This window comes from Amorphotheca resinae (assembly GCF_003019875.1).
Source record: "Amorphotheca resinae ATCC 22711 unplaced genomic scaffold M430scaffold_8, whole genome shotgun sequence".
Lineage (NCBI taxonomy): Eukaryota > Fungi > Ascomycota > Leotiomycetes > Helotiales > Amorphothecaceae > Amorphotheca > Amorphotheca resinae.
In genome coordinates, this window is record NW_020194478.1 from 1,405,800 (window position 1) to 1,430,597 (window position 24,798).

The window sequence follows — 24,798 nt, forward strand, 5'->3', positions numbered from 1 at the left end:
TTTTTGTATATAACATAGTACTTTTACGACCCCTTCATATTATATAAATTTACTCCATGTAACTCTTCCAAGTGTACTAGACAATGTCTAAATGCGAGTGCGATGTCCCTCCCAGGCCTTTCGCATAATTCCGTTGTCAGCCTTGCTCAGCCTTGTCCCTTGGCGATCTATAGGTGGACGGGGGGTGTCTGTAACAATTCAACGTCATGTTTTTCCCATTGCGTCCCTGCCCTGTCTCGTGCGTGGGTTTGAAGCTTCAATCGTTCATTTTACAAAGGGCAACGTAGTTCTACACAGTCAATTACTTGTCATAACGACTCTCCTTAAATAAACAGCATACCGGAATCTCTATTGCGCCCCTCACACCTCCCAATTGCACACCGGGGGAAAACAGCAAGCAACAATGGCGCACAACTACATTCTCCAAGTAACCGCAGGGCACGAGTACGACGCCAAAACTCACAGGGTCGTGCCGGTCAACTCCTCAAACCCTATGACCATAGAATCAGATCTGGCGACCACCGATCTGAATGTGCGGATACAGGTCTGTCTTCCCTCCGTTCTACCCCATGCCCGGCCCCTTCCATCTTCCAAACCCCCTCCTCTCTGCCTAGAAACCAAGACTGGATAGAGACTGATGATGGGCAATGAAAACAGGATTACCGAGGCTTGCCCCTTAACTCGCCCAAGACATCGCCCTACTTCAGCCTGCCATTGCACGCGAAGAACAAAGATGCGTACAGCATCACGTTTCGCTTCCGGCTGAAACAAGACATCAATGCGAATGATCTTGTATTCGGGAACGATTTCGACCATCCTATTCGAGACCGTTTGCCACCTGGCTTTGGGACAGCTTTCAGGATTGTGAAATGGGGTATGTTCATATTTCCCCATGGAGAAGCTGCGGGGAGTGAGGTTCAGGAGTGATGAGAGAGCGCAGGGAGGAAAGTAGGGAGATTGGAGATGAAATCGATGCTGATGCGAGGGATTCTAGTTGTTGACCCGGGACTGGATGGAGATGTCTACGCTGACGAACCGTACTTGTACGGACCTGCTGCCAGCTCCGTCAATACGTTACATATTGGATCGAAAACCGAAGGGGCTGAGGACAAGACAGAGGAGGAGGATGAGGCAGGCATGATTTTTGAGGAAGGGGGCTCGGAAGAAGGGTTGGAAATCCGCCGCGAGACAGGAGTACCTGAGACGGAGGCGGCACGGAAGAAATACTTTCTGAATGAGACGAATAGAAAAGCTTGGGATTGGGAGGCGGGTAGGACGTATGGATGTGACTTCTTTAATCCTTATTTGGATTTCAATGGTACGTCTCCTTGGTTTGACTGGAACAGAAAAGAAGCTGATACGGGGGTTTAGACTTCGCGTTGAGATTACCAGGCTTCACTCTCCCGATTATGAAGTATTGGGATGGTCAGGGATTGAGGTTCGTCTCCCTGCTTTTACTCCACGTTTCTTCTGGTGGAGCCACCCCTTATTGATTGCGTTCTGTTTCTCACCTGACCCCCGCTCTCACACAGGAAAGAGCTAAAGCGCTCACATACGCTCAGATACGTGCTCAAGAACCGCGCCACGAACAAGGTCCTGTTCGTCGTCTGTTTTACATTGTATCTGAAAGAAGACATAGACGCGGATGGGAATGTGAAGCCAGGGGTCGTCGGCGGCATTCCCTTCGATAAGATGGACAAGGAGTTGGCGGAAAAGCACCAGCGGAAGAAGAATGGGGAGGACGAAGAAGATGAAGATGAAGATGAGGAAGACGAGGAGAAAGTTTCTCCCAGAGATGATGATATCGATTGAACGACTTAGATTCTAGATTCAGCGGGGCGAGTTTTAAGCGGGATCATGGACAGGGATGGAAGGCGGGGAAAAGCAACACGGGGCGCATATGCATACACGGAAAGGGGCATTATACGATATACCACTTGCATGGAAGAAAAAAGACGCAAAGATCTGATAGCCTCAGCAAGTAGCTGAGCATGATAGATTTGCATAGATGGAGTTATCCGGATCATTATCCAATTCACCACACATGCCAAGCATCTACATCGCTCTCTTTCCCTCTGTGTCTCCCCCTTTTCTATCCTCTTAGCTCACCCCTCATCTCCACATCCTATTCCTCATCTCATCTCATCTCATCTCAATCCCCCCATCCCTATCCCTATCCCCATCCCCTTCTCCCTCTCCCCTTCTCTCCTTCCCCCTCCTCCCCCTCGCCCTCCCAACCCTAACCTCCGTCTCCTCCCCCTCTGTAAACAACCACACTATACTCCCCAACGTGATCAAGATGCCAAAAGCGCCGAAGACGCCAAAGATTAGGGAGAAGAGGATCGTGAGTTTTGTCTATTCCGGAGGCATATGTGTATATATATTAGTTTCGTTTCTTTTGTTTTGGAGAGTCGGGGAAGGGGAAAAGGGGGGAAGGGAGAGGGGGGAGGGGACGTTACATGTTTTCCCGTCTCTCTGATTCCTGAAGTAGGGGCTTCGGCATGGGTTTTGTTGGGCGTGATGATTGGGGTAGGTGCAGCATGCTGGGGTTGGGATTCGGGTTTGGAGGCGAGAGGGCAGGGAGCGCTGGGTTGTTGTTGCATGTTGGGCGGGTGGGTTGATGTATGATTGATTGATAGATAGTAAGATAATAATGGGGTTCTTCGGTTCTTGATCCTTGGTTCTTGAGTCTTGCTTCTGATTCGAGATGGGAGGTAGTAGATCGAGGTAGGGATAGATGAATATGACTTAAAAGCAGTAGATAACAATATCAATATCCATTGATCTGGTTATTTTATTTCAAAGAGATGGTTTAAAGTTGGAGTTGGAATTGGATTTTCTACTTGTGCGCAAAGCTGGACCCTGAACCATTACCAGTTTGAAGTCTAATAATAAGTGCCACCCGGACTTGCTCAAAGATTGGGTCTACTAAGTTACCTTGCAAGGTAAGGTGGGTGGGTTAATGAGACATTATTCTTATCCCTCTTTAACTTTAACGCCTTTCTTATTCACATATCGCTGTATTCATTTCAGAACTGACCGAGATGAGGGGTGCTCTAACGTGTTGGGTAGATGGGGTACAATTTTTCATGGTGTTCGGGGGATGGTATTGCTCTACCATATTGTTCTATCCATCCTCGCAGTATCTCCGGAGTGCTTGTATAATTCGGCGGCGCGTGCAAGGTTTGTCGAAGACCTGTGCGTGATCTAGATCTTTGAACCAGAGGACCTCGATCCCTGAACCTTTCCACTCCCGGTTTTTCCACTCCTCTTCATCTAATGTTGCTGCTTCCTCGCGTTCTCCTACTGTGCTGACCCCTCCGTTGTCCTCTTCGATATTGATGAGGATACCGTCGTCCGAGGGAGATTTTCCATTGCTTCCTGCAACATCCCGTACGAGGGTGCGCTCAAACCCTTCCAGCGGTGCGCTGAGATACCGGCCTACAGCCGCTGTATTGACGATTAGATCCTTGGCTCCAAGACTAACCGTGACTTTCCTCCCGTGGAAATCCTTCTTCCAGATCACATTCTCATCCCAGAAAAAGTGGCGCGCGAGCGTATGAGCAACGCCCATATCCATGCTGGCGAAATAATATAGCTGGTACTCGTTCGCCTCCTTTGGCTTTCTTCGCATAAAGTTGAACGCCACGTCTGGCAGGTGTAACAAAATAGAGACCGGGTCGATTAAGAACACGGGCCCGATTTGAGGAGCGAGAGGGGATTTGAGGAGGTGTGTGGAGATGACGCTTCCGTAGGAATGGGAGGCGAGGATGAACTTCTGGTCGGGGAAGTGTTGAGAAACAATGGCGGAGATCTCGTCGCACATCTCTTGGCGAGAGAGCGGCTGATGCGTCAGCCGGAAGGAGACGGGCATAATTTCAATGGCGATGATGCCGACCTGATCGTTTGGATCCGACGATTCAACCCCGGTGGATGAATTCAACTCGGAGAGGAAATTGGTGTAGGGGTAGAGACCGATACCAATGCCATGGATGAAGAGTATTGGGAGTTTGGTGGGCGATGTGTGAGGTCGATGCCAGTACGTTATGTGTTTGACGGGCGAGCGGTAGCTAGTAAAGAGTGAATATGGACGGAAGGGAAAGAGCGTAAAGAACCTTGAGAGAGCAGTGCGGTGGAAGTGGAAACCGTGATAGAGGAGTTTCACGTAGGTGAGCAGATCAACGAAGCCCACGCACTGGGATTGTCAGCTGGTGAAATACAAGAGGGAGGGGGAACGTACGGAATACCATATTAGACTACGATGAAGCATGTCTACACGATCGATTGTTAAACGGAAAGCTTGGGCTTTCCCCCTCCCTGGCTCGATAGGCCTCCCTAACATCTGCTCCGTTGCAGTGATATATTCCTCCAACTCCTCATCGTCGTCTCCAGGCGGACCGCCTCTATTGAAGAAGGCCCATAAGTAGAACTCCTTCAGATTATCTCTCTTGACGTCTTTCAAATCTGCTCCTAAAAACCATTTCTGAAAATAGCCTTCTAGATCGGCTATGTTATCGTTGCAGAGTTGGAACAGCGCTTTCCTTTCCTCGCGTGGAGGCGGCGGAGGATGCACAGCATCGCGCTGGAGGTAATAGCGGTAAGGAAGGTAGATGAGGAGGTAGAACAGCGTTTCTGCGATAGTGATTGCTTCGATGAAGATTGGGAACCGGTAGTGCGTCGGTCTATAGCCATAGGGCACAAAGGCGAGGAGGGTGTAGAGAATGCAGACGGGTGCGATGCAGTGCAGTCCGGCTACGCAGAGGCGTATGAACCAGTACTCGGCCCTTGAATTCCCAATCATGACGGTCCCTTGAGGTTGATCGTGCGAGGGTCGACGGGCTAAGAGGGGCGCTGCTGTTATGGAGAGGGAGTTGGACTGGAAATACTGGAAGAAGAGCCTCAAGTTCTCAACAGAATGGCGGGAGTCTAGGCGCAGTCATGGGTAGCGAGGACGTGATTGACGGCTATGATGCAAATGGCACACATAGACGCGTGCCGTTCCCAACGCCAGGACTCGAGGATTGGCGTATGAGATTGGCTGGCCGGGGAAAGGAGAGAGAAGACTGGAGATTGATACTGGACAAGATCATCTCGATAACGCGTTGCATCTTCACGTGGAGGCGCCGAGCAACGCAGAACGTCACTTTACGGCGTCGCTAGAGGCCCCTGCATTACAAACAAGGTTATCGCAGTGCCGAGGCATAACTTATCTGATGCTTCCGCATGTTAAATTGTCCGGTTTTATCCCAATCTGTCCTAGATTAGCAGAGCAGGCTTTTACCTAGATAGGCAATTAATCTAGACAGCCTCGTTTTACATTGTCCACACATAGTGTCACTGATTCATCAATCAGTGTTCAAGATCCCCAGAAACGCTAAAGACCTCCATCCCATTTCCCACAATCAACACCTTTGATTCCCCTGCACTCTCGCCGCCCCGTAGAGCAGCTACATCCCCGGCATCAGCAACGGACGTAAACACGTCTCCCACCTTCTTGAGTTTCATCTCTCCTTCTCTCCCAATTCTTAGACTCCACTCCTTTACCCTCTGGTCATTGCTCGAGCTTGCGATCCTCATTTCCTTCCATTGATCGACCCTCGAAATCCCATCCTCCTGCACGAAGCACAGCCCAGTAACGGCGGCAGCGTGTGCCGACCTCAGAATGATACTCCTTGGTCTCGAACCCATGTTCTCAGAGCGGTAGATTGTGATACCGAGAGCATTATCGTCTCCTCCAGTCGCAACGACTATGTGTTTTTCGGCTCTTGAGATTGTGACATCGAGAGATTTGATGGCGTTCTGGTGAAGCTTGTGAGTTGATAGTCTGACAAGTTGCGGGGTGGGTTGATTCCCGATGTCTGAGAAGCATTCAGAGACTGCGGTCTTCCATGTCACGAGATTGCCATCGGTCGCTGCTGTTAGCAGGTACAGCTCCTTTCCTTGGATCTGGATGTTTCGGATCTGTGTAAGGCAGGACGAGGTGTATCTTCCACTGGCTACCAGCTCAAATCGGCTGCGTTTACTGTACCTGTAGGTGCGGATTGTCGAATCGGAATATGCTAAGCTTATCAACAAGTGCGATTCCCCATCATGTCCTGAAGGATCTGCGATTTCTGTGACATCGAAGCTCATAATCCTCAAATCTCGATCATCGCTAGGGTCGGGACAGCTTGCTTCGCAAACAATACCGAGACCGAAGCCTGGAATGGATTCGACTGCCCAAATGTAGAATTCTTCATTTCCACCGCTGCTGAAAAGATACTTCGATCCATGCCATTGTAGGTGTTGGATCCCCGCCGTATGCTTCTCTGTGACTGCAAGGCATTGAAAATGGCTCTGTAGAGGAGAGCCTCTATCTTCGTATTTCCAGATTCGAATGGCAGTATCTTCAGCCCCGGTTGCTATCAGATTCCGGTCCGGTGAGATAGCACAAGCTTTTATCTCTCGTCCATGTCCACCTTGTTTGATAATTCGATGTGATGGCCTTGGTTGAGAATGGATATAGAGCCTGGAAGCTTTGGTGTAGAGGAAGTGGCCACCGCTACTATTGTACAAGGGGGAATATGCATAGCTTCTGTGTGCACCACCGCATTCGACGTTCATGATTTCACACTGATTGGTTTCGTTCCATACGATGAAATTCTTGCCCTTAAAACCATAGAGGAGTAGATCCGGACCATCGAACCATGCAGCTTCAATATTTGGTCCGAGGGGTGGTGTACCTTGATGAATTTGGCGTATGCTAGATCCTGTCGCCAGATTCTCCTGGGCGGTGACAGCAACAGCGAATATGGAGTACATTCCGTTTCTACCTGTTGTCAAGAAGTAATCTTGGTCGCAGTTTGCTGAAACAGGAAGAGAGGTAATGCTCGTAATGGCTTCCCCAGGAATGGTGTTTTCGTCTGGATTCCAGGTATGGAGAGGCCCCGTATTCCTTCCGATTTCATATAAGGAGAATGATCCATTTCTAGCACCAAACGCCAACCTTGTGTTGCTCTTTCCAACACTAGTAACAACAAAATTTTCGGGGAGGTGATATGGGACACCACTCAGAGTAAGCGGCGAAAGAGAATTCTGCTCAAATGTAAACAGAACGGCATCTTTACCCCCTAAAGTGGTCACCACGAGAGTTATGATTCTTGATTCAGGATCGAAGAGAGTAAACATATCGCCAACTTTCCCGGTGACTTGTGCCACTTTGACAATGGTCGATCCGATCCGGTACATATAGATCTTGCCATTTGCGTTGGTTAGAAAGGCAATCCCTAGCTTAGGAAGGCTCTTGATCATTGAATATGATTTCAGATCCTCTTTGCATGATTCAGGTAAAAGAACTTCGTTCCACTTGATAGATGAGCCAAGCTGACCAAGCAAGACCCGTCCAAAGGTTGTTGTGACAAGTACGCAATTGTCCGACACAAACGCGTAACGATTAAAAGCGTCCCTTGGTTTCTTTTGATGTTTCGTTTTCTTGTGCGGTCTACCATTGGCTGATATTGCAAGAGGCGGGTCGTCATGTAGTATCTGTGATGATGGTGCTTGGGCCGCAGAAACGCCATTCTCTGGATCTGGTTTGATTGCCTCGAGAACGTTTTCGGGATCCAGTGCTCTGGTCCGAGTGAGAAATTCAACATCTCCATTGCTGTCCGATGCCGTCATTGCAGGTTTGTCCAAAGATGTGTCTGATAGTTGTCCGTTGTCACTAGATTTGTTTACGGCAATTTCGTAGGCAGATATCTTCCCATCCGCTCCTCCTGTGATGAGAAGGTTTCTCATACTACCCAACTGATGCATGGCTGTTGACCAGATATGTTTCCCACTGTGAAAGGCAAATGTGTTTAAGTGAGAAAGTTTGCATGCTTTGACTTGGCCCCCACCATTCATTGCGGCACCAGAGGGATTCGACGAAGGGTCCTGTGAATGGGATCCTGCCTCAAAGTCCAATACCCATTGTTGTGCTGTCGAATCTTCCCCAAAAGAAATGACACCTATAGAGGGCCGTTTAGAACCATTCGAATTGCTGATTTGGAACCTGACGCGCCAAATCCTTGATGCATGGCCCATCACTGTAGCTACACATCGGTCAGTTACCTGTGACGATGCACCTTGTTGCTCATTGTTAATAAATCCAGTCTCTCTCAATAACTGAGTATCCAAAGCTTCTGGGTTTGCTTCCTGAGTACTGCCGGTTAAGTCCCCATAAATATCCCAGATACGGATAGTACGATCATCGCTACAACTTGCCAGAAGTCTGGTTGATTTCCCATATTGGTCCAGAATTGGAGGTGATATGTTGACACCAAATATAGACCCTTCATGCCCAGTAAATGTTGCCACAACTCGGCTCCCAGCTGAGGATGTTTCATCAGAAACGGTGCATTGCCAGACTATTATTTCACCGAACACGGTTCCGGCTGCCACCAGGATGCACGTCGGTGACTCCCACAGGAGATGTGCGGAGTACAAGATTGACCGTGATGGGGAATTTAATGTCTCGAAATGCAAGGTTTGGGAACCCTCGTCGAGTCTCGCTCGAAGAACGGTGTTATGAGCAGTGACCAATACACACTCATTGCAGTACGGCGAGATGGCAGCATCGAGGATCCAATCTGGTAGTGAGCTCGTAATATTTTCAATACTGCTCAGATCCTGGTATAAAAGAGTTTCAAAAGTCTCCTTCCTGAGCAAAGTCAGAAAACACCCGCCCCAAATAACTACCTCCAGGTCATTGTCTTTGCCCGCAACATCCCGAACGAGAATACCGTGAATAGCCTGTGAATCAAAGATTTTGATCTGACTGATCAATTTCGATGACTCGGCCTCGAAGACTTTCAGAAAACAGCCTTCGCCGGCTAAGATGAGCAGGGTACCCGCCGACCTGGAGTAGAATTCAAGTGCTACCACGGGATTCAGCGTGTGATCATGCTGCATAATACCTCGTTAGTTCATGATAACTACTTATCATTCAGTGAGCAGTGTGAAAATAATGATAAATATGATATGGAAATTTCTAGCTCAGACTTTGCACACACTGTCGTGGTCGAGGTTCGAGCACTTGCTACTCAATTTGATTGCACGAAAATAAACGCAAAACAGACTCTCTCATTTGCTACATATATACCCCTCCAAATTGTTTAAAACCGCCATAGACTTATTCAGGATTGACTGACCTTGATCGACATTGAAAATAGTGTGCAGTCCTGACTTGAAAAAATTCCCACGTTAAGTATTTGTGCCTGGATATTCAATTACAAGCCAGGCAGCAAGGGCTAATTTTTGGCGGGGTAGAATTGACAACTCCCCATCTCGTTTTCAAAAAGACAATCAAATCTGGCCTGAAGAAAATAGAGCATGAATGTTTTCTGTCAGTAGAATGCTGTAATATTCTGTATTTATCACCGTACAAATAGTCGAACATAATGAGCAGCATTCCTCCTGAAAAGGGGGGAAGAGGTATCGTCAAGTGTCGGAAAAAAGGGGGGGTTCTACGGAAAATCTTTGGTCCGCCTTGGTCAAAGCTCCGCTATGCATCGATAAGAATAGCTAGAGGTACCTTGGGTACAGTACGGACTTAAGACCTCATTTCAGCCTCAATAGTACCAACAAGTTGTGCTCTGGCTCAATCAGAGAAAAATGACGGGGCTTGCGACAAATCGAATATATCCCATCAGATGAGAGTCTTCAGTTCTCGGGCTTCGAATCTAGCACCATGCTACCGCCTCCCACCCTGAGCTTTACCATCCCCTCGATCCACGACAACTTGGTCCTGCAATGTCGCGTCTATCATCCTGCGTGTCTTGCCCCTACAACCGTCACACAGGCTGCAGAATGGAGGAAACGATCTGCTATAGTTGCACATCCGTACGCTCCGTTAGGTGGTTGCTACGATGACCCGGTTGTTGACAAGATCGCGTCGACCATACTCAAGGAGGGTTTTGTTGTAGGGACTTTTAACTTTCGGTACACTTCTGCCGTATGTATTTATATAATATATATGCTAATCATAGGTGTGTAGAGGAGCTGGTACTTCGAAAGGACGAACATCGTGGCGGTCGAAAGCCGAACAGGACGACTATATATCTTTTCTCGGTTTTCTCCTCTTCTATTTGCACCACCTTCGCCCTCCAAGCATACCAGAACAAAATGAACACTCGAACTTTAATCACTCTGACCCTGAACTTCACGACTTGAGTCCCATCCCCTCGCAGAGCGTCCCGGCCTCTGAGTTCCCCACCCCGACTTCAGGCCCCCAAAATCCAAATACAAAACCGGTTCTGCTTCTTTCCGGTTACTCCTACGGCGCTTTAATAACTACATTGCTCCCACCAATAATAAGCTCTGTCATCGCCCCATTCCAAGCTCCCATTCGGGGTTCCCCACACGCTGAAATCCGCATGCGAGCCCGCTTCTTGGCTGACCAACAAAATGAACTCATGAATGAGCGCTTCTCGTCACTTCTCCTGAGGTCTCCCCTCAGCGGCCGAAGCACCCAACTTCGAGACCACACTCTCACCAATTCCAAAATTCGCCAAACAGATGGAGGAGTTCGGATTGGCGGTGAAGAAGATCTACGCAGATCCAGTCACGAGAGTCCTGGGTCGAGAAGCTCGTTCACGCTCGACTCGCCGGTGAGGAAGAGTGTGGAGAAAGTCAGATCGATTGCGAAGTCTGGGAGGCTTGCTTCGAGAGGGAAGGGTAGTCATGAATCGGACGCATCGTCACATAGAACGAAGGGAAGTGTACCAGAAATTTCGCCTGAACATGATTCAGCAGATGATCGAGAAACTATAAAAGCGATACCAGATATAGCGGAAGGCTTGCAAATTGCTTATCTCCTCGTTTCACCACTACAAGGTTGGGCGAACACCTTAGCCACCCTGTCCTTATGGGGCTCCAAACCCGCGAGGGCTACGAAGCGTGCAAATGACGGGGGAATAATGATTCCTGAACATGATATGAAACTCACAATTGATCCAACATTGGCACTCTTCGGCGACGACGATATATTTGTTAGTGTCAATAAGTTACGAGCCTGGGCGGAAAGATTGCACGATGAGTGCAAGGGGAGAGGCCAGGGCCAATTCAGGCACAAGGAGGTTCCTCGTGCGGGACATTTTTGGCATGATCGCGAGGCTGTGAAGGTTTTGCGGGAAGAGGTCAGACTGTTTGCTTCATCTCTATGAGCGAGGTTGCGGAGTATACCCGGGTAACAAAGTTCCGCACCATAAGGCCATCGTAGTCGTGATTATACCCAAGTAATGAATGCTTTTTTTCGTTTTCTCAGGTAATAGTATCATCGAGGCCTGTTTAAGATCGCACGATAAAATACTGACTGGTATTGATTCGCTATGGGGTAACACTTCATGTTACCTATTCACTGGTTGCTTACAGAATCTAAGGTGAGGGTGCTATCATCATCCCATGCTTGCTCTCCCTACACCGGTTCCGACCTTAGACTTGCGGCGCTCTATAGCACGTTTTGGACGAAGTTCCTTGGCTATATATCTAATTGTCTAGAACGACCCTGTCGACCACAATGTCAGCGCTACTCAAGAATTTGAGTCGGAGCGGATAAGAAAGCATACCAGTCTCTCGGTTGTATCCTGCATTTGTCCAGCATTCCGATTCAGCGTATACACCAATAAACCACTCAACAAACTCCATGTCAGCGTGTGGCACCTCTGCAGCCGTAGGAAACGCGTTGTTGTTAGCACACCACCGGAGGCAAAACTTAATATCAGTAGCATCAGCTAGTCTCTTCTCCCCGGAAGATCGGCTCAGGATAGAATTACACTTTGCGTTCAAGATTAGCGATGGCTTGAGGACCTTGACACCATTGATAAGGACAACAGGCGTATTATTATCAAATCTCTCCCTGAACAGTGATGGTGGCGTGATGATCTCGACTTCCACCCTCGGATCGCTCCTGTAGTATGTATGGAGGGTCCGATTGTCCACGTCGAATAACGTTGGTTCGTTTCTCAATTTTCGCCGCGCATCTCTTGTTGCGCCTTGGGGGACGACGATGTCGACGTCTATGGTCTCCCGGGTAGAACCGAGAAGGGAGCAGGCTGCGCCCCCGACAATTGCATAGACTTGATCCCCCAGGCAATAGCTTATCGCCACGGCAGCTTCGCGAATCTGCTCAGGGCTTGGCTTTGTGGGTACTTCGGGTTGTGGGGGCTGGTACCCTGGCCCTGACCCACCTGAAGCTCCTAAACCGTCCCCTGAACTGTACGAAGGATACATGTCTACTGTGTGAAGGTATTAGCAAAAATTGAAGTCTCTCATAGATGTTGACTTTCAAACCGGGGAAGCTTCTGTTGAAGAATAGATACCAACACTACCAGGACCGTGGAGAAGAATACAGTGTTGTAGGAATAGAGGCCCAAGGTGCCTACCTGGTTGGGATTGCCGTTAGCGAATCGGGTCAGCGCTAATTGTCGCTTCTACCCGGCGCTAGTAGGTAGGCATTAAAGGTGCCTGAAAGTTGAAACTCTCTTGTCCATCAACACCTGATTATCACCTCAAGATGGCATCCGAACGTGTTACCCGATATCAACCATGCTATATCTTGCGCGACAGCGGTATCCCCTGCGTCATATGGTGCGAGGACGCAGTTGCGCACTACGGAGTCCCCACAGTAGTCTTCAGCTTCTACATTCTCGTCCCCGACATTGACAAAGCTGCCAACGTCCTCACGCAGCGAGGATGGCATCTCGAAGACAGCGGGCAAACCAAATTTGGAAACTACCCACTGCGAAGCGCCCATCACCGCTTGACGCCGCCAATCGATGTGACCCAGAACAGACCCGCCTGGTCGCCGGGAATGGGACCACCTCCGCCACCGAGTAAAGGACCTCCGAGACCAACGACTACTATCCTCCTTCCAGCCTCAGAATGGAATTACACTTTCCCATTAACTATTCAGAACCTCTTTCCGCCTTTACCGGAGCTCCTAGATGCTCTGATTGACAAGCTGCTCGATGACCCTCTCACAGATGGGACCTGGCATCAATTGGCACTTCTCATAGCCTACCTATACGATTATGTCCCTGCTCTAAGAGAAAAATCTTACGCCGAGAATCTGAAATATGAGCATCGACAATTCCATTACGACTCCTTATCAGGAATGTCAATTGGCCTACCGTTCATACGTCACGAACGAAAAATCCGCGATGCGCTGCGGGAGGGCAGCTTTCAGCTGTGTGACTGTTCTGCGGATCAAGAGGATGAGTCGCTATTCACGGCTAAGGCTCAGGCGCGGATTATCGCATCGAGGCCTTCGCCGTTCACGGCAGAAGAGTATGAGGCTGACAAGAAAAGGGCGGAGGAAGAGGAGCGGAGGCTTTGGCTTGAGGATGAATGATCCGAGAAGGTAAAAAATGGATCTATATTCCTTATTAAAAGCTTGCTTTAAGCTCTGCTATCAACCCACCTCCCTTCCCCAGAATCTATCCACCAGATTCCCCTCCTCGGATCTATCCTCAATCACATGATCCATGCCCAATCCCCGCGCTATTCACCATAGCAAGCAAGCAAGCGCATCTGGTAAAACGGCTTATCAAGAAATGATAAAGTTGGGTTTTGTTGCACGTCGCGTCCCTTAGGCCTGAGCTTGGGCTTAATTACCTAATTAAGGTGCCGAGCGAACAATGAAGACGGTGGAGGGGTTTGGGGGATATGGAGGGGTATTTTCGCCCCAGTTGCTAAGGTAGATAGGTACAGATAACACTTAGCGCGGCGCAGTCACACATCACGATCCATAAACCAAATGGTCTCACAAGAAAGGGTTATATCCAACAGTAGATAATCTATATTCGCCTGCTCATGGCTAGGACCGAATCAAGGTGGCAGCTACACTGGTAAAAGAAACATGTCCTCCAGCACAATCGAATCCCCCTATACCCGTCATACATAAATAATCATTCATATCCTCATAAATAGCGCCGGAACCCCACTGCTTGTCACACATCTCCTGCTTGTCTATCTTCTCCCTATTCCAGATGCTTGCCCGTTATGAATATCCAACTCCTCACGCGACTAAGCAGCGCCAATACCTAGCCCGGCTCTCATTGTGGCCGCCGCTTGATTGCCCACGCTCGCACCACGTTCACGTAACCGTCGTCCTTCCATGAGACCCCTCAGTCCGCGTTTCTGCAATCCGATTACTGCGCTCACGTTGCCCTTCCAGATCTCCTCTTTTCCAGCTCTACCGCTCTCGCTCGCTTCGCTGGCGCTTTCGCTCGCCACGCTGCTGGACGCCGAGAGGATCTCTTCTTCATCGACTCTGCTTGCATTTCCGATGTTGAGACTCCCTACTGAGGTGTTGATCCTCAGTCCATCTCTTGCCCCCGAGCCACTTTCCCTCGGGATTTCGCCGCCCAGCTTCAGGGTTGGGGGACCGATTCCGGCTCCAACGACATCGGGGAACACCGGGCTTGTCAGCCACTCCCCGTCTGGGCTCGCCCCGGTACCCCGCCCTCCGCCAGCAGCCATAGCAGATGCATTGAAAACAGCAGCGGCATTGCGAGAGTCGAGAACGCCGTGCAGGCGCTCGACGACAGCTTCAAGCAAGCCATCAATTTTATAGGGTCGCGCAAGTTGGAGCAACGAACAGAGGATCTGCGGGGTGCAGAGAGGGGATGTGTTAGGCGGGAGAGAAGAGGTGTAGAGGTAGTGCAGAAGGGATTGGAGGGTCAGATGCGTGTGTGGCAAGTAGAGAGTTCTAGGCCTAGACGTAGGCGGGAGTGCAGTTGGGTCCGGAGGCTGAGAGAGTGCCGTGATGTCCGTGTGTGGTGATGAGATCTGCGAAGGCGCTGTTCCCGTACTATTAAGAGTGGTAGAGATTGACAGGCCAGAGGATTGCGTATTAAGACTTGGCGTGATCGTAACACTGCTATTCCTGCTAGGGTTATGCCGGTAGACATTATCAGGCTGTAGCGAGGAGCCTTCGCGTAGGAGCTGCACGAAATAGGGGCCCCAGCGCCGGGCTATGATGCGAGAGTTGACGGGGATTCGCTCCCCGCCTACGCAGAGGATGTCCATGTCTGCCAATTCCCGCAATCCAAGTGCCGCCGTACCTAAGTCTTCAGCAGCCTTGGATAACGAGCGTCCGCCGATAGCCCAGCCGGTTTTAGGACTAAGACCCAGAGATGGGGTTGGAAAGGGGGAACTGGCGGAGACGAAACCAGACATCGGCGAAACTTTTCTTGGATTATCATATAATCCGAAGGCTTCAAGCTCAACCATGCAGACATTCGAAAAGTTGATGCGCCTATGATTGTAATCCTCTACCAGGCTCCGTTTCCGATTGCCAAGAATAACGAAAGTGTTACGGCGATTCCACAGAACACCACGATTCCAGCTCCCTTGACTAAAGACGTTAGCACCAGCGTCTATCCGGCTCCAGGTCAAGGTCCGTAGATCTAACGCCCATAGCGCATATTCTTGTTTCGAGGACGTAAGATACGTGCCACTGACAACAAAATTGGTATCAATGACACCACCGTTCGGGAAGCGTAAGCCAGGCGGCGAGAAAGTCCCTTGCATTGGTTTTTCCGTCAAGGTCCCATCAGATGACCGGATCTGCAATTCCAGCTTGACGTCCAAGAAGTTATAATTCGAGTAAATCAACATGCATGATCCTGGCTCCTTTGATTCCTGACTTGCCCCAGGATTGTCTGGTCTCGTGGGAGAAGATTTTCCAAGGCGGGAGGATACGGTACCAGGTAACGGCGCAACGACACTTCGATAAGCACCGCAACTCTTTCCGAGCTGCGTAGTACTGGTCCATTTCAGGCTCCGAAGGTTAAAAACGCTGATCTGCTCGATATAATGATTTGCACTGTCCTGACCCCCAACCACTACCATTTCAGCACCGCCACTCCCATCAATATTTACACCGATGGTGCCCTGGTTCGGGTTTGATCCGGGTGGATTATGCTGCAGTGCCGATGCAGGCGCGTTGGCTGATGCAAACGTCGCAGAGGATGGAAGGATGGTGGCGCAGTGTGCGTATCTCCCCTGTGGCGTATCCTGTGTTGGGATAAATGTCCATACTTTGGTAGGCGCGTCGAAGATGTATATATCCGACATTACAACAACTTCTGGTTGTGAATCCTGTCCAGAGCCAGCAGTGACGGGTGTCTGCCCCGTTGATGGCGCAGGAGACATGCCACCATAGCAGACAAGCTTCGTGTCCCCGAGCGCGCATACACTGTGAAAGTACCTGGGTGGAGGTATATCCCCAGTAGTCTCAAGTTTTGTCCAATGTCGGTGTATCAGATCCAACTCGTACATATCTGCCGTTAACGCCGGCCTTGATCGTGATAGAATCCGTCCTCCAAATACATAAAGCTTATCTCCCAAGATAGTCGTCGTAGCTCCCACTAACGGATGTGGTTCTCTTCCTGTTGTTCGATGTACATTGCACATGAGTCCCGACAAATGTGTTGGTGAACCCCTGGGAGCTCCCATGGAGGCACCCGCCGAGCGTGATTGGGCAGGGGATGGACCGGCTGAGGCAGGCCCATTGCTTCTCGGTGTCATGATATCCCTTGTCTCATCTTCTTCCGTCCTATTTGAACTTGCAAGACTGCTCTGACTACTGGCCATATCAGATGACATATATCCACTCGTATACATTTGTGAAGAAGGACCCGAGGTTGACGAGTCCATGGTGCTCGTGCGGCTGCCACTCACAGCTGGGCGTGACATGGTGGTAAAGGATTTTGCGGTAGCAGGGGAAGAGACGGGTATCCGCAGAAGCCGTTCAATTGGTGGGGGAGATGGGACCTTGGGTAGAGGCTTTTCACAGTTCAAGGTGCTGTGACTCCTAACATGCTCCTTCGATCGACCAGTTCGTGTTGAATCGCAGCTGGCAGCGGAGAGATCTGGAGTGGCAATCGCAGCCCGTTCAGCAAGCTGTATGTTTGATGATTTGTATGCGATCCCAGGTACGGATCCCAATTTCCGTAGGCCTCGTCGCACGCCGGCAAGAAATTCTCCCTTCTCGGGAGGGCTGTACTCGTCTGTTGTGGGGTCGGAGGGGGGAGGAAAGGTGGACTGGAGCGAGCCTGCTGGCCGCGATGTCAGCTGGTCTGCCATGATTAAACATACTTGGGGACGGCAAGAGAGGGTCGATCAAGGAGTGAAGGCATTGTCGACTGGCCGCTTTCATATACCGCAGCGAAGAACGACAGCCATGCAGAGGGGAGGCAAGAGAAGCTTACCTAGGAAAGCCGGGCCCCTATCTCGCACTGTGTATGGTTCGCGGTAGATCAGACAGAAGCAAGGTCTCCTCCGTCACCCCGATGTGTGGTCGTCATCCAGGATGTCGCGCGCAGGCCTACAGAGGTACAGGAGCAGTGGTGGTGGTACTGTACATAGAACCGGGGGGAGGCGCTCGAGACGAAGGGATAGGCCCACAGCCGCACAGACGCGGCTCTGCCAAAAGGCGAAAAATAGGACCAAAAAGTGCCGCACAAGCAAGACAAACCACACGCGCGATGCATCAAAGAATCCCTTGCAGGGACAAATGCCGGCGTGGATCGAAGAGGTACCTCCACGAGTTGACCGAGTTGACCTATCAAGGGCACACATCAGCCATGTGGAGGTGGTTGGACTGACCAGCCTTCGAAGGTCGGTTGCAGCCTTCGAGGAGGTTTCAGCTACTAGTACCCCACGAGAGGAACACCCTATTACCTCCAATGCTCCAAAGTGCTTCAAAGAGCTTTTGGGTTGTTCGCCGTTGAAGAGTATTAATGAGTATTAAAATGCGATTGTCCCCGAAAGAGCCCGAAGAGAGCTGGGAGAGTCGGAAAGTCAAGAGCCTGCGGGGTATCTTAAGACTCTCCCACAGAGCTGGACATCCTGAGGCCTTGCTTGGGAGAGGACTTTTTGCTTCTGCCTACTTATCGTACGAAGGACAAAGTACAAGCGTCACTATCAGTGCCCCAGTGCTTCGTATGGGAGTACTCGAGTACTGTTGGCTGAGCAGTGCTTAAGCCTTGAGCCCTGGGTAGTGGCTACAGTTTCCAAGACATGATCCAACAAAGACCTTGTCTCCTGCTCGGGCCTGTCTGAGCGCCTGTCAGAGCATGTTCGTTTGCATGTGCGGTTCGTCTGATGCCCTCAATGTTCACTCTGGGTACAGTACAGATACTCGGACACTCAGACAGTACATGACCGCTGACGAGAATGCTAGGAGAAGGCCATTGTTATTTGCAGTTGATTTTATATCTTGTCCCCGAGGCCGTACTGTATGTACCAGAGGCCATGCCGCTGTACAGTGCAAGCGGTGAATTGCGGTGCTTTGACTCGTGCTGTGCTCCGTCGGAGCATCTGTCTCTCTTCCCCGACGGGACGGAGGATGGCCTCCTGGGCCAAAAGGCCAAAGGTGCCTCCATCTCCCACTTCTGCGCTTTTGGCCGCCTTTACCTCTGAGGGCAACCAGTTCCACCCTGTCTCCAGGGATGCTTCGATTTCATGCCTTGGAATCCAGGCGCCGAGTGCCGTGCGGCGCGGTGTAGGGACATGTGACATGGGTTTGGTTGGCACACGTGATCCCGTCCCGACGAGGGGAAGCGGAACCGCCCCGCGGCACGAGACAAACAAATCCACGGAGCTTTCTTCTTTCGTCTCTGCATGGCCCGGGTAGAGCAAAAGAACCACGCCTCTGGTCAATTGTTCTGCTGCATCTCCATCTCCATCTCCAACTCCAACATGGCGTCCCATTCACCCCTCGTGCACACGTCTCTCCGCTCCCCCCAGGTCCGGCGCATTAATCAGCCAAAGCCCCGGCGGGGATAACGAGTCAACCCCCCTCTCTCTGGAAATAAGACGGCTAGGCCGGAGACGGGTTAGGGGATCTGATTGATCCCGGGTGGGAGTTCGGCAACCATCCCGGGCGAGAGGACCCATCCCCAGCGCGGCCACAGAATTAGCCAGGATTTAGCCAGGATTAGCCCGGATTAGAGCTAATCAGAGCCACAGAGACCCGCCATCAGTGGCCTCCGTCGGCGTCCCCCCACCGCTAGGTCGCCTTCGGCCTACCCCAGACGGGGTATTCAAATTTAAGTTATTATCCAATATTAATCTCTCCTCCAGAAGAGATCTCTCTTCTTTTTGTGAGTATCCCTCTCTTCGTCTTAAACAACCCCCCCTCTCTTCTTCCCGTCTCATGCTGTCTGGATAGGTAAGGTAGTCCCGCTGTTGCTGTTCCCTTCGACCCTGGATACCGAAAATACGCCTTGCCCCCAATGGCCGCCCCAGAGATAAGTGGGCGTGATTCCGAGCAAACGACAACCATGGTCGTTGAGCACGGGGAGAAGCAGAGGGACAACAACAACGACGAGTCGAATACCTCCGACAGCATCGTGGACGCTTCGTCCCCTATCATATACCACTACCTCACCTTCGAAACCCGATTGCCCCTCCCGTCAGGCGGTCTGTCCAGCAAGTCAGCCGCAGCTCCACCCCCTCCACAACCCGACCTCAAGAAGTACACCTCCCCGTTCGAGTGGTCCAAGACCCGCAAAAGATTCACCATTGTGCTCTCCTGTATCGCGACCCTCATCACCGGCTACACAGCAGGTTCCTATTCTCCGGCGGCTAAACAAATGTCCGAGGCATGGCACGTCAGTGAGGTTGCCGTCCAGATCGGTATCACCACATTCTGTTGTGGGTTCGCAATTGCACCAATGGTCCTTGCGCCCTTTTCGGAAATCAATGGTCGGTATCCAGTGTTCGTCGGGTCGGGCATCTTGTATGTCATTTGCCAGATATGTTGTGCCGTCACGCATTCCTACCCAGGAATGCTGGTAGCGCGATTCTGGACGGGATGCGGAAGTTCGGTTTTCTCGACGATGGTTGGAGGTGTGGTGAGTGATCTGTATCACGCCGAGGATCGAAACACTCCTATGGCGTTGTTCTCGGGAGCGGCATTGTTCGGGACAGGCCTGGGGCCTATGATATCCAGTTTCATTGCCCAGAATACCACTTGGAGATGGGTTTTCTGGGTTCAAGTCATCACTAATGGGCTTTTGATCGCAGCCGTCACGTTGTTCTTCAAGGAAACGCGAGGTAGCATCCTCCTTTCCAACAAAGCAAAGGCACTGAATAAATGGATGGAGGCCCGTGAGCAAGCAGGCCACGTTGGTTTTGACATGCCTGTCTCCCCTGGGTCAGAGCAGACCGTATCTCAGCGCATCCGATGGAAAGTCAAATCCGACGAAGAGCGCGAGTCGTTGTCCAAAATGATTGGAATCTCAGTCTTCCGCCCCTTCCATCTCCTGTTCACCGAACCCGTCGTCTTCTTCTTCTCCCTCTGGATCTCTTTCGCTTGGGCCGTCCTCTACCTAACATTCGGATCCATCCCCCTCGTCTTTGGGCGTTCTCACGGCTTCAACATTCAAGAATCGGGTGGTGTCTTCTCAGCAATCTGCATTGGCGCTACGATCTCCACCTTCTTGTCGATCTACCAAGACCGTCTCCTCTTCCTCTACGTAAAGCACACCGCCCGGAACCCTGCGACACAGTCCAAGTTTATAAGCAAACTCGACCTCTCTTCTCCTGAAGCACGTCTTTATTTCGCCTGCGTCCAATCCACCTTGTTACCCATTGGGCTCTTCTGGTTTGGCTGGACCCAGTTTCATTCCGTCCCCTGGATTGTGCCTGCTATGGGCATCGCCTGCGCTACCATGGGCATCTTCTCTATCTACCTCGCCACCTTTAACTACCTCGCTGACACTTATCATCGTTACGCCTCTTCCGCGCTAGCGGCGCAAAGCTGCTGTCGGAATATGCTGGGTGGCGTATTCCCATTGGTTGTGACTGCGCTTTTTAATAACTTGACATTTCAGGGAGCGGCCAGTTTGTTAGGCGGCCTTGCGGTGCTCTTGACGGCAGTTCCTTGGGTGCTTGTGATGTTTGGGCCGACGATCCGGGCGAGGTCAAAGTTTGCGAGTGAGATCATGTGAGGTGAAGCCGTGGAAGATTTACTTGGGGGGGATTTAAAGGAAATTTTGTGGTGAGCATGCATTGGCTTGGCTAAGACAGAGCTAGCACCGCGATGATGCTCGACACCTTGCTAGGGAGGTTGCAGTTCTTTCCAGAGGACTGAACAAGCAGAATTACCGCGGGATACCTCAAATACTGAGGGGATCAATACCCGAGTCCTCGGCACAGCAATTGGCATACGTTTCGACGCACTACCACAGAGCTGTCGACTCGATTTCCAGGCCATCCACGTGGTATATTCTGGAAGAGAGGCGATTCAAGCCAGGAGTCCGACTCTTCAAAAGTTAAGAACACATGAACATAATATAGCATAATAAGAGTAAATTAATAGGTAGTATTTAGACATAGGATGCATGCACGTGTCTACGCATGGAACATAACCGCAAATCCAAAACTTTCGCAACCAAGCATTCCACAGCGCAGCGCAATGAAGTCCTCGTCTCGCGTTCTCACTACCCTCCCCCGATGTCCAACCCTCACCAAAAAATAAAAACATCGAAGCCCGTAAAATTTGTTACGGTATAACCCCTTTGTTTTAATTCAATAACAAACCCCTCCTTCGCAACTCCGTCCCGATCCCGATCCCACCTATACCAAGAAACGCCATACCACGCTTACAAATAGCGAGCCCCTAGCTTCCAGACTATCGAATCCGAGCGATAGGCAAAATTGCTTGTTTCGACGTACATGCTTTATTTCCATGGATAGGGAGTGGGTGGGCCGCGCCCTTCGAATATTCATGGACGATTATTATGCGAAACGATAAGAGGGTCATAGCTGTCGCGGATTTATTGATACAATACGGCGTATAGTGGTAAGGGCCGGTACGGGGATGTTTATTTACTAAAAGAAAAAAGACTCGGCACATAAGGCATCTGTCTATCTCTACACGACAAGTACCGCTATTCTATTATATCAACTTCATCATCACCACCACACCTCTTATATGCTTGAGCACAAGTCCAGCAGGTGTGATTCCGGACGCCCTATAATGAGAATACACTCGACGACAAGAAAGTACAGCGAATTTCGCTTCGGAAGGAAAGAAAGGATGCTACAAGCTGCCTATAGGCAGGCTATAGCTAGAGCTCTACGTGCGCAGCTTCTACGCACTATCAATCAACACGCAGAGCCTGCAACTTCTACAGCAAAATCCAGGCCTTGTACTTGATCCTCAAAACCAAGATCCTCTCGATGCTTTTTTTACCGCAATCGATTTCGAGCATAGTCATCTTTTCCACGAGGACTGGCATGGTCGTGTGCGGTTAAGAGAGGTCGGGTTCTTAACGCTGGATACTCGTGATATACGCTATCCAATTACCTACTTGTACCAAGTCAAGGAACGTGGTATCTACTGGCATTATCGAGCGTGACGGATACTAAACAGTTTCTCTCCAAAGCGATAACTGACATGGAGCAAGATAAGAAGCTTATTAGTCTATTAAATTGGCTACACTTTCTTGAAGATGAATTTCTTCAACGGGCTCGAAAGCTGAGACTTGTTGTTCGTGGAGTTAGTTTTGAGGTTGAAGATTTGAAAGGACTTGGTATTGACTTGGTACTAGCACCTGTTCTTGTGAATATTTTCGATACGCATTACCTTGGCCTTGAAGTTTTTGGTCAAGACTTCAAGTGTAGTCTTAGTCGTCTTGTTAGGGAAACTTGAATTTAAGGAGAGTCTTTTCACAATGCGGGCAATAACAAATTTCACCCTTGATCCCAGCCAAGAGTGGGTGCGAGCTCATCGAGGATTTATTCCTCTTTTGAAGTGCAAGGGTGGGGGGCTTGAGGGACCACTGGCTGGGATCCGGGGAGTTGGGTTGGGTCGGGTCCTCGTATTCCTTTCTTCTTTTTCCACTTTTTTTTTCTTTCTTTTTCAAAGATTGCAAAAGAAAAGACAAGGGAAGAGGAAAAAAAGAAGAATAAAATTGGTAGGTAGGAAGGGAATGGAAAGATTAAGCAGGGGTTGTCCTTTCAAGGTGGGTTATTCCCGGCGCCGGGGCCCGGGGGTAAACTACCTTACCTTTAAGTTTACCTAGGTAGGTAAGGTATTTTTCTTTGGTACGACTAAACTCTGTATCATTGCGTAAAAGCACTCTCCCTAAAACTGGTGTTGGAAGCCCCACGATTATTACAAGTTATTCCCAAGCTCTCGTTCTTAAACCCGGTAGCTAGGTGGGAGGTTTTTGTGGGGGGAGGGGAAGAGGGAAGAGTTCTTGCTGGATCTTGTAACGTCCTGATCCTTGTTCACGCATGATATGTGAATCTGATCTATATAAGGTTGCGTTTCAGGCGGTGTGTATGCATTATCAAGTCTTGAGATCAGCGCAGATATGGGTCATGGACTCATGGTTGATTAGCACGATTGTCTGGACTAGTTTTGATTTTTGATTTTGATCCGGTGGATTATGAACAGTGGAATGTTTGCTGATAGGAGCGGGGAGTGGCGAGAGTATAGCATGATATGTCTGTTCTAGTAGTTGCAATGGGAAGAAGAATGTATTACAATATCAATCACCTAGATCAATTTAATACTTCAGCGCCTTATTCAAGTTTGAGAAGAAAGTCGGCAGTCTTGCGATGTCAGTGGAGGAAGGTAGAGCAATAGACGATATCGTGCGGACCGTGCGGTTTTATACGCTATGAGTTAGGTCCTTTTTCCTTCGCTCTGCAAGTTAGGTATGTTGAAGTGTTTGCTCTGGGCTGCGCAAGGAATGTTTCTACAGAGTAAATAACATTGGGAAAAGGGGGAGAGGAGGGGAGAGGGAAGAACTCCGTGTAGCCAAAACCCCAATACTCACACCCGGACCCCTCTTCAAGCCCCCACCCCTAGCAACATAAAGCTCCCTCTATAACCGCCATTCCAACCCTACAAAACATCTTCAACTCCGCCACCTCTAATAAATCACATCCCTCACCCCATCCATCCATCCATCCTCAGGTCCCTTGCGGCCCGGTCCGCGTAGTCTGAAGGCGCCGCCCCCGGATATTTTAGGGGCGCTAGGCTTCTTTTACGTTATCTACTGCTGGGTATGGTTGGGGAAGGGTTTGATTATTGATATCGGTATACCTGAGATAGATGGACGGGAGTTAGATGTATGGATCAAAAGGCTTTTGAAGGTAAGAAGTTAGAACAATCGCGAGGTCGAATGTGCAACTCAAGTTCGCTCTTGACGATATACTCCCCCATCCCACTCAAGTTGACCAACCATTCAATTTCTAGAGCACAATCACAGCTACACAATCACAAATACATTCCACCAAGCCAAAACTCACAAATTGGCAATTGCTATCTCTCAACTTCTCAAGAGTCAAGATTACACCAAGATCACTACCTGATCCCTTATCTCCCGAATCAAGTATAAAAAGAAGATCGATATGCTCTCTAACTTCCTTTCTTTCCCAACACATCAGAAAAAGGGAAAAAAAAGAACAGAAATCCCGATCTGGAATCTCAGGCCTTAGCTATATCTCCAACAACCATACAGTGCAAAACTAACTTCAAGAACAAAGGGGAAAAAAGAAAGGGGGGGAAATAAAGAGAAATGTGTCGATTAAACAACGTCGAATCGCGAAGCTGCGGCCACTGGACCCAGTACCTCCACCGCTGTTTTCATCAAATCCAAACACACTGCCATCCTTTCCAGCGTCCTAACTTCGTCGTCGTGCTGCTCGTGCTGCTCGTGCAGGTGCCATTTAGATGAATGTGTCTTGCGGGAGGCAACAATATAGTCTTTAGAGTTGGGAACTTCGTGGGAGGTGTTTTTTGGGGGGGGG

The 24,798-nt window shown here is 49.9% G+C and overlaps 8 protein-coding genes across 8 annotated transcripts; 4 read left to right on the plus strand and 4 right to left on the minus strand.

The window, feature by feature from the left end:
* Positions 1-403: 403 nt before the first annotated feature.
* Positions 404-1,812, plus strand: M430DRAFT_104409 (hypothetical protein; the record flags this gene model as incomplete). The annotated part of the gene is made up of 5 exons (XM_024860925.1): positions 404-544; positions 658-874; positions 995-1,318; positions 1,372-1,438; positions 1,563-1,812. The coding sequence occupies 5 exons, from the start codon at positions 404-406 to the stop codon at positions 1,810-1,812; spliced, it is 999 nt and encodes a 332-aa protein (XP_024719834.1).
* Positions 1,813-3,127: 1,315 nt separating this feature from the next.
* On the minus strand, positions 3,128-4,801 carry M430DRAFT_29223 (hypothetical protein; the record flags this gene model as incomplete). Its single annotated transcript, XM_024865857.1, has 2 exons — positions 3,128-4,195; positions 4,241-4,801. 2 exons carry the CDS (start codon positions 4,799-4,801, stop codon positions 3,128-3,130), a joined length of 1,629 nt encoding a protein of 542 aa, XP_024719835.1.
* Positions 4,802-5,216: 415 nt separating this feature from the next.
* M430DRAFT_124046 (hypothetical protein) lies at positions 5,217-9,247 on the minus strand. Its single transcript, XM_024861899.1, has 2 exons — positions 9,171-9,247; positions 5,217-8,925 (listed from the first exon to the last, which is right to left on the minus strand). The coding sequence occupies exons 1-2, from the start codon at positions 9,180-9,182 to the stop codon at positions 5,350-5,352; spliced, it is 3,588 nt and encodes a 1,195-aa protein (XP_024719836.1). The 5' UTR covers positions 9,183-9,247; the 3' UTR covers positions 5,217-5,349.
* A 462-nt stretch (positions 9,248-9,709) lies between these two features.
* M430DRAFT_104133 (hypothetical protein) lies at positions 9,710-11,183 on the plus strand (the record flags this gene model as incomplete). The annotated part of the gene is made up of 2 exons (XM_024860905.1): positions 9,710-9,960; positions 10,016-11,183. The coding sequence occupies 2 exons, from the start codon at positions 9,710-9,712 to the stop codon at positions 11,181-11,183; spliced, it is 1,419 nt and encodes a 472-aa protein (XP_024719837.1).
* A 129-nt stretch (positions 11,184-11,312) lies between these two features.
* M430DRAFT_59860 (hypothetical protein) lies at positions 11,313-12,249 on the minus strand (the record flags this gene model as incomplete). Its single annotated transcript, XM_024868827.1, has 2 exons — positions 11,313-11,524; positions 11,586-12,249. The coding sequence occupies 2 exons, from the start codon at positions 12,247-12,249 to the stop codon at positions 11,514-11,516; spliced, it is 675 nt and encodes a 224-aa protein (XP_024719838.1). The 3' UTR covers positions 11,313-11,513.
* A 283-nt stretch (positions 12,250-12,532) lies between these two features.
* Positions 12,533-13,369, plus strand: M430DRAFT_20542 (hypothetical protein; the record flags this gene model as incomplete). The annotated part of the gene is made up of 1 exon (XM_024864318.1): positions 12,533-13,369. The coding sequence occupies one exon, from the start codon at positions 12,533-12,535 to the stop codon at positions 13,367-13,369; it is 837 nt and encodes a 278-aa protein (XP_024719839.1).
* Positions 13,370-14,109: 740 nt separating this feature from the next.
* On the minus strand, positions 14,110-17,078 carry M430DRAFT_124056 (hypothetical protein; the record flags this gene model as incomplete). The annotated part of the gene is made up of 1 exon (XM_024861900.1): positions 14,110-17,078. A coding segment is annotated over exon 1 (2,610 nt), but the record flags the coding sequence as incomplete, so codon positions are not given.
* A 1,888-nt stretch (positions 17,079-18,966) lies between these two features.
* Positions 18,967-21,140, plus strand: M430DRAFT_258564 (hypothetical protein). The gene is made up of 2 exons (XM_024865310.1): positions 18,967-19,130; positions 19,199-21,140. Exon 2 carries the CDS (start codon positions 19,263-19,265, stop codon positions 20,979-20,981), a length of 1,719 nt encoding a protein of 572 aa, XP_024719841.1. The 5' UTR covers positions 18,967-19,130; positions 19,199-19,262; the 3' UTR covers positions 20,982-21,140.
* The last annotated feature ends 3,658 nt before the right edge of the window (positions 21,141-24,798 follow it).

Coding starts and splice junctions, on each gene's coding strand:
- M430DRAFT_258564 (XM_024865310.1), top strand. CDS start 19,263: ATGGCCGCCCCAGAGATAAGTGGGCGTGATTCCGAGCAAACGACAACC.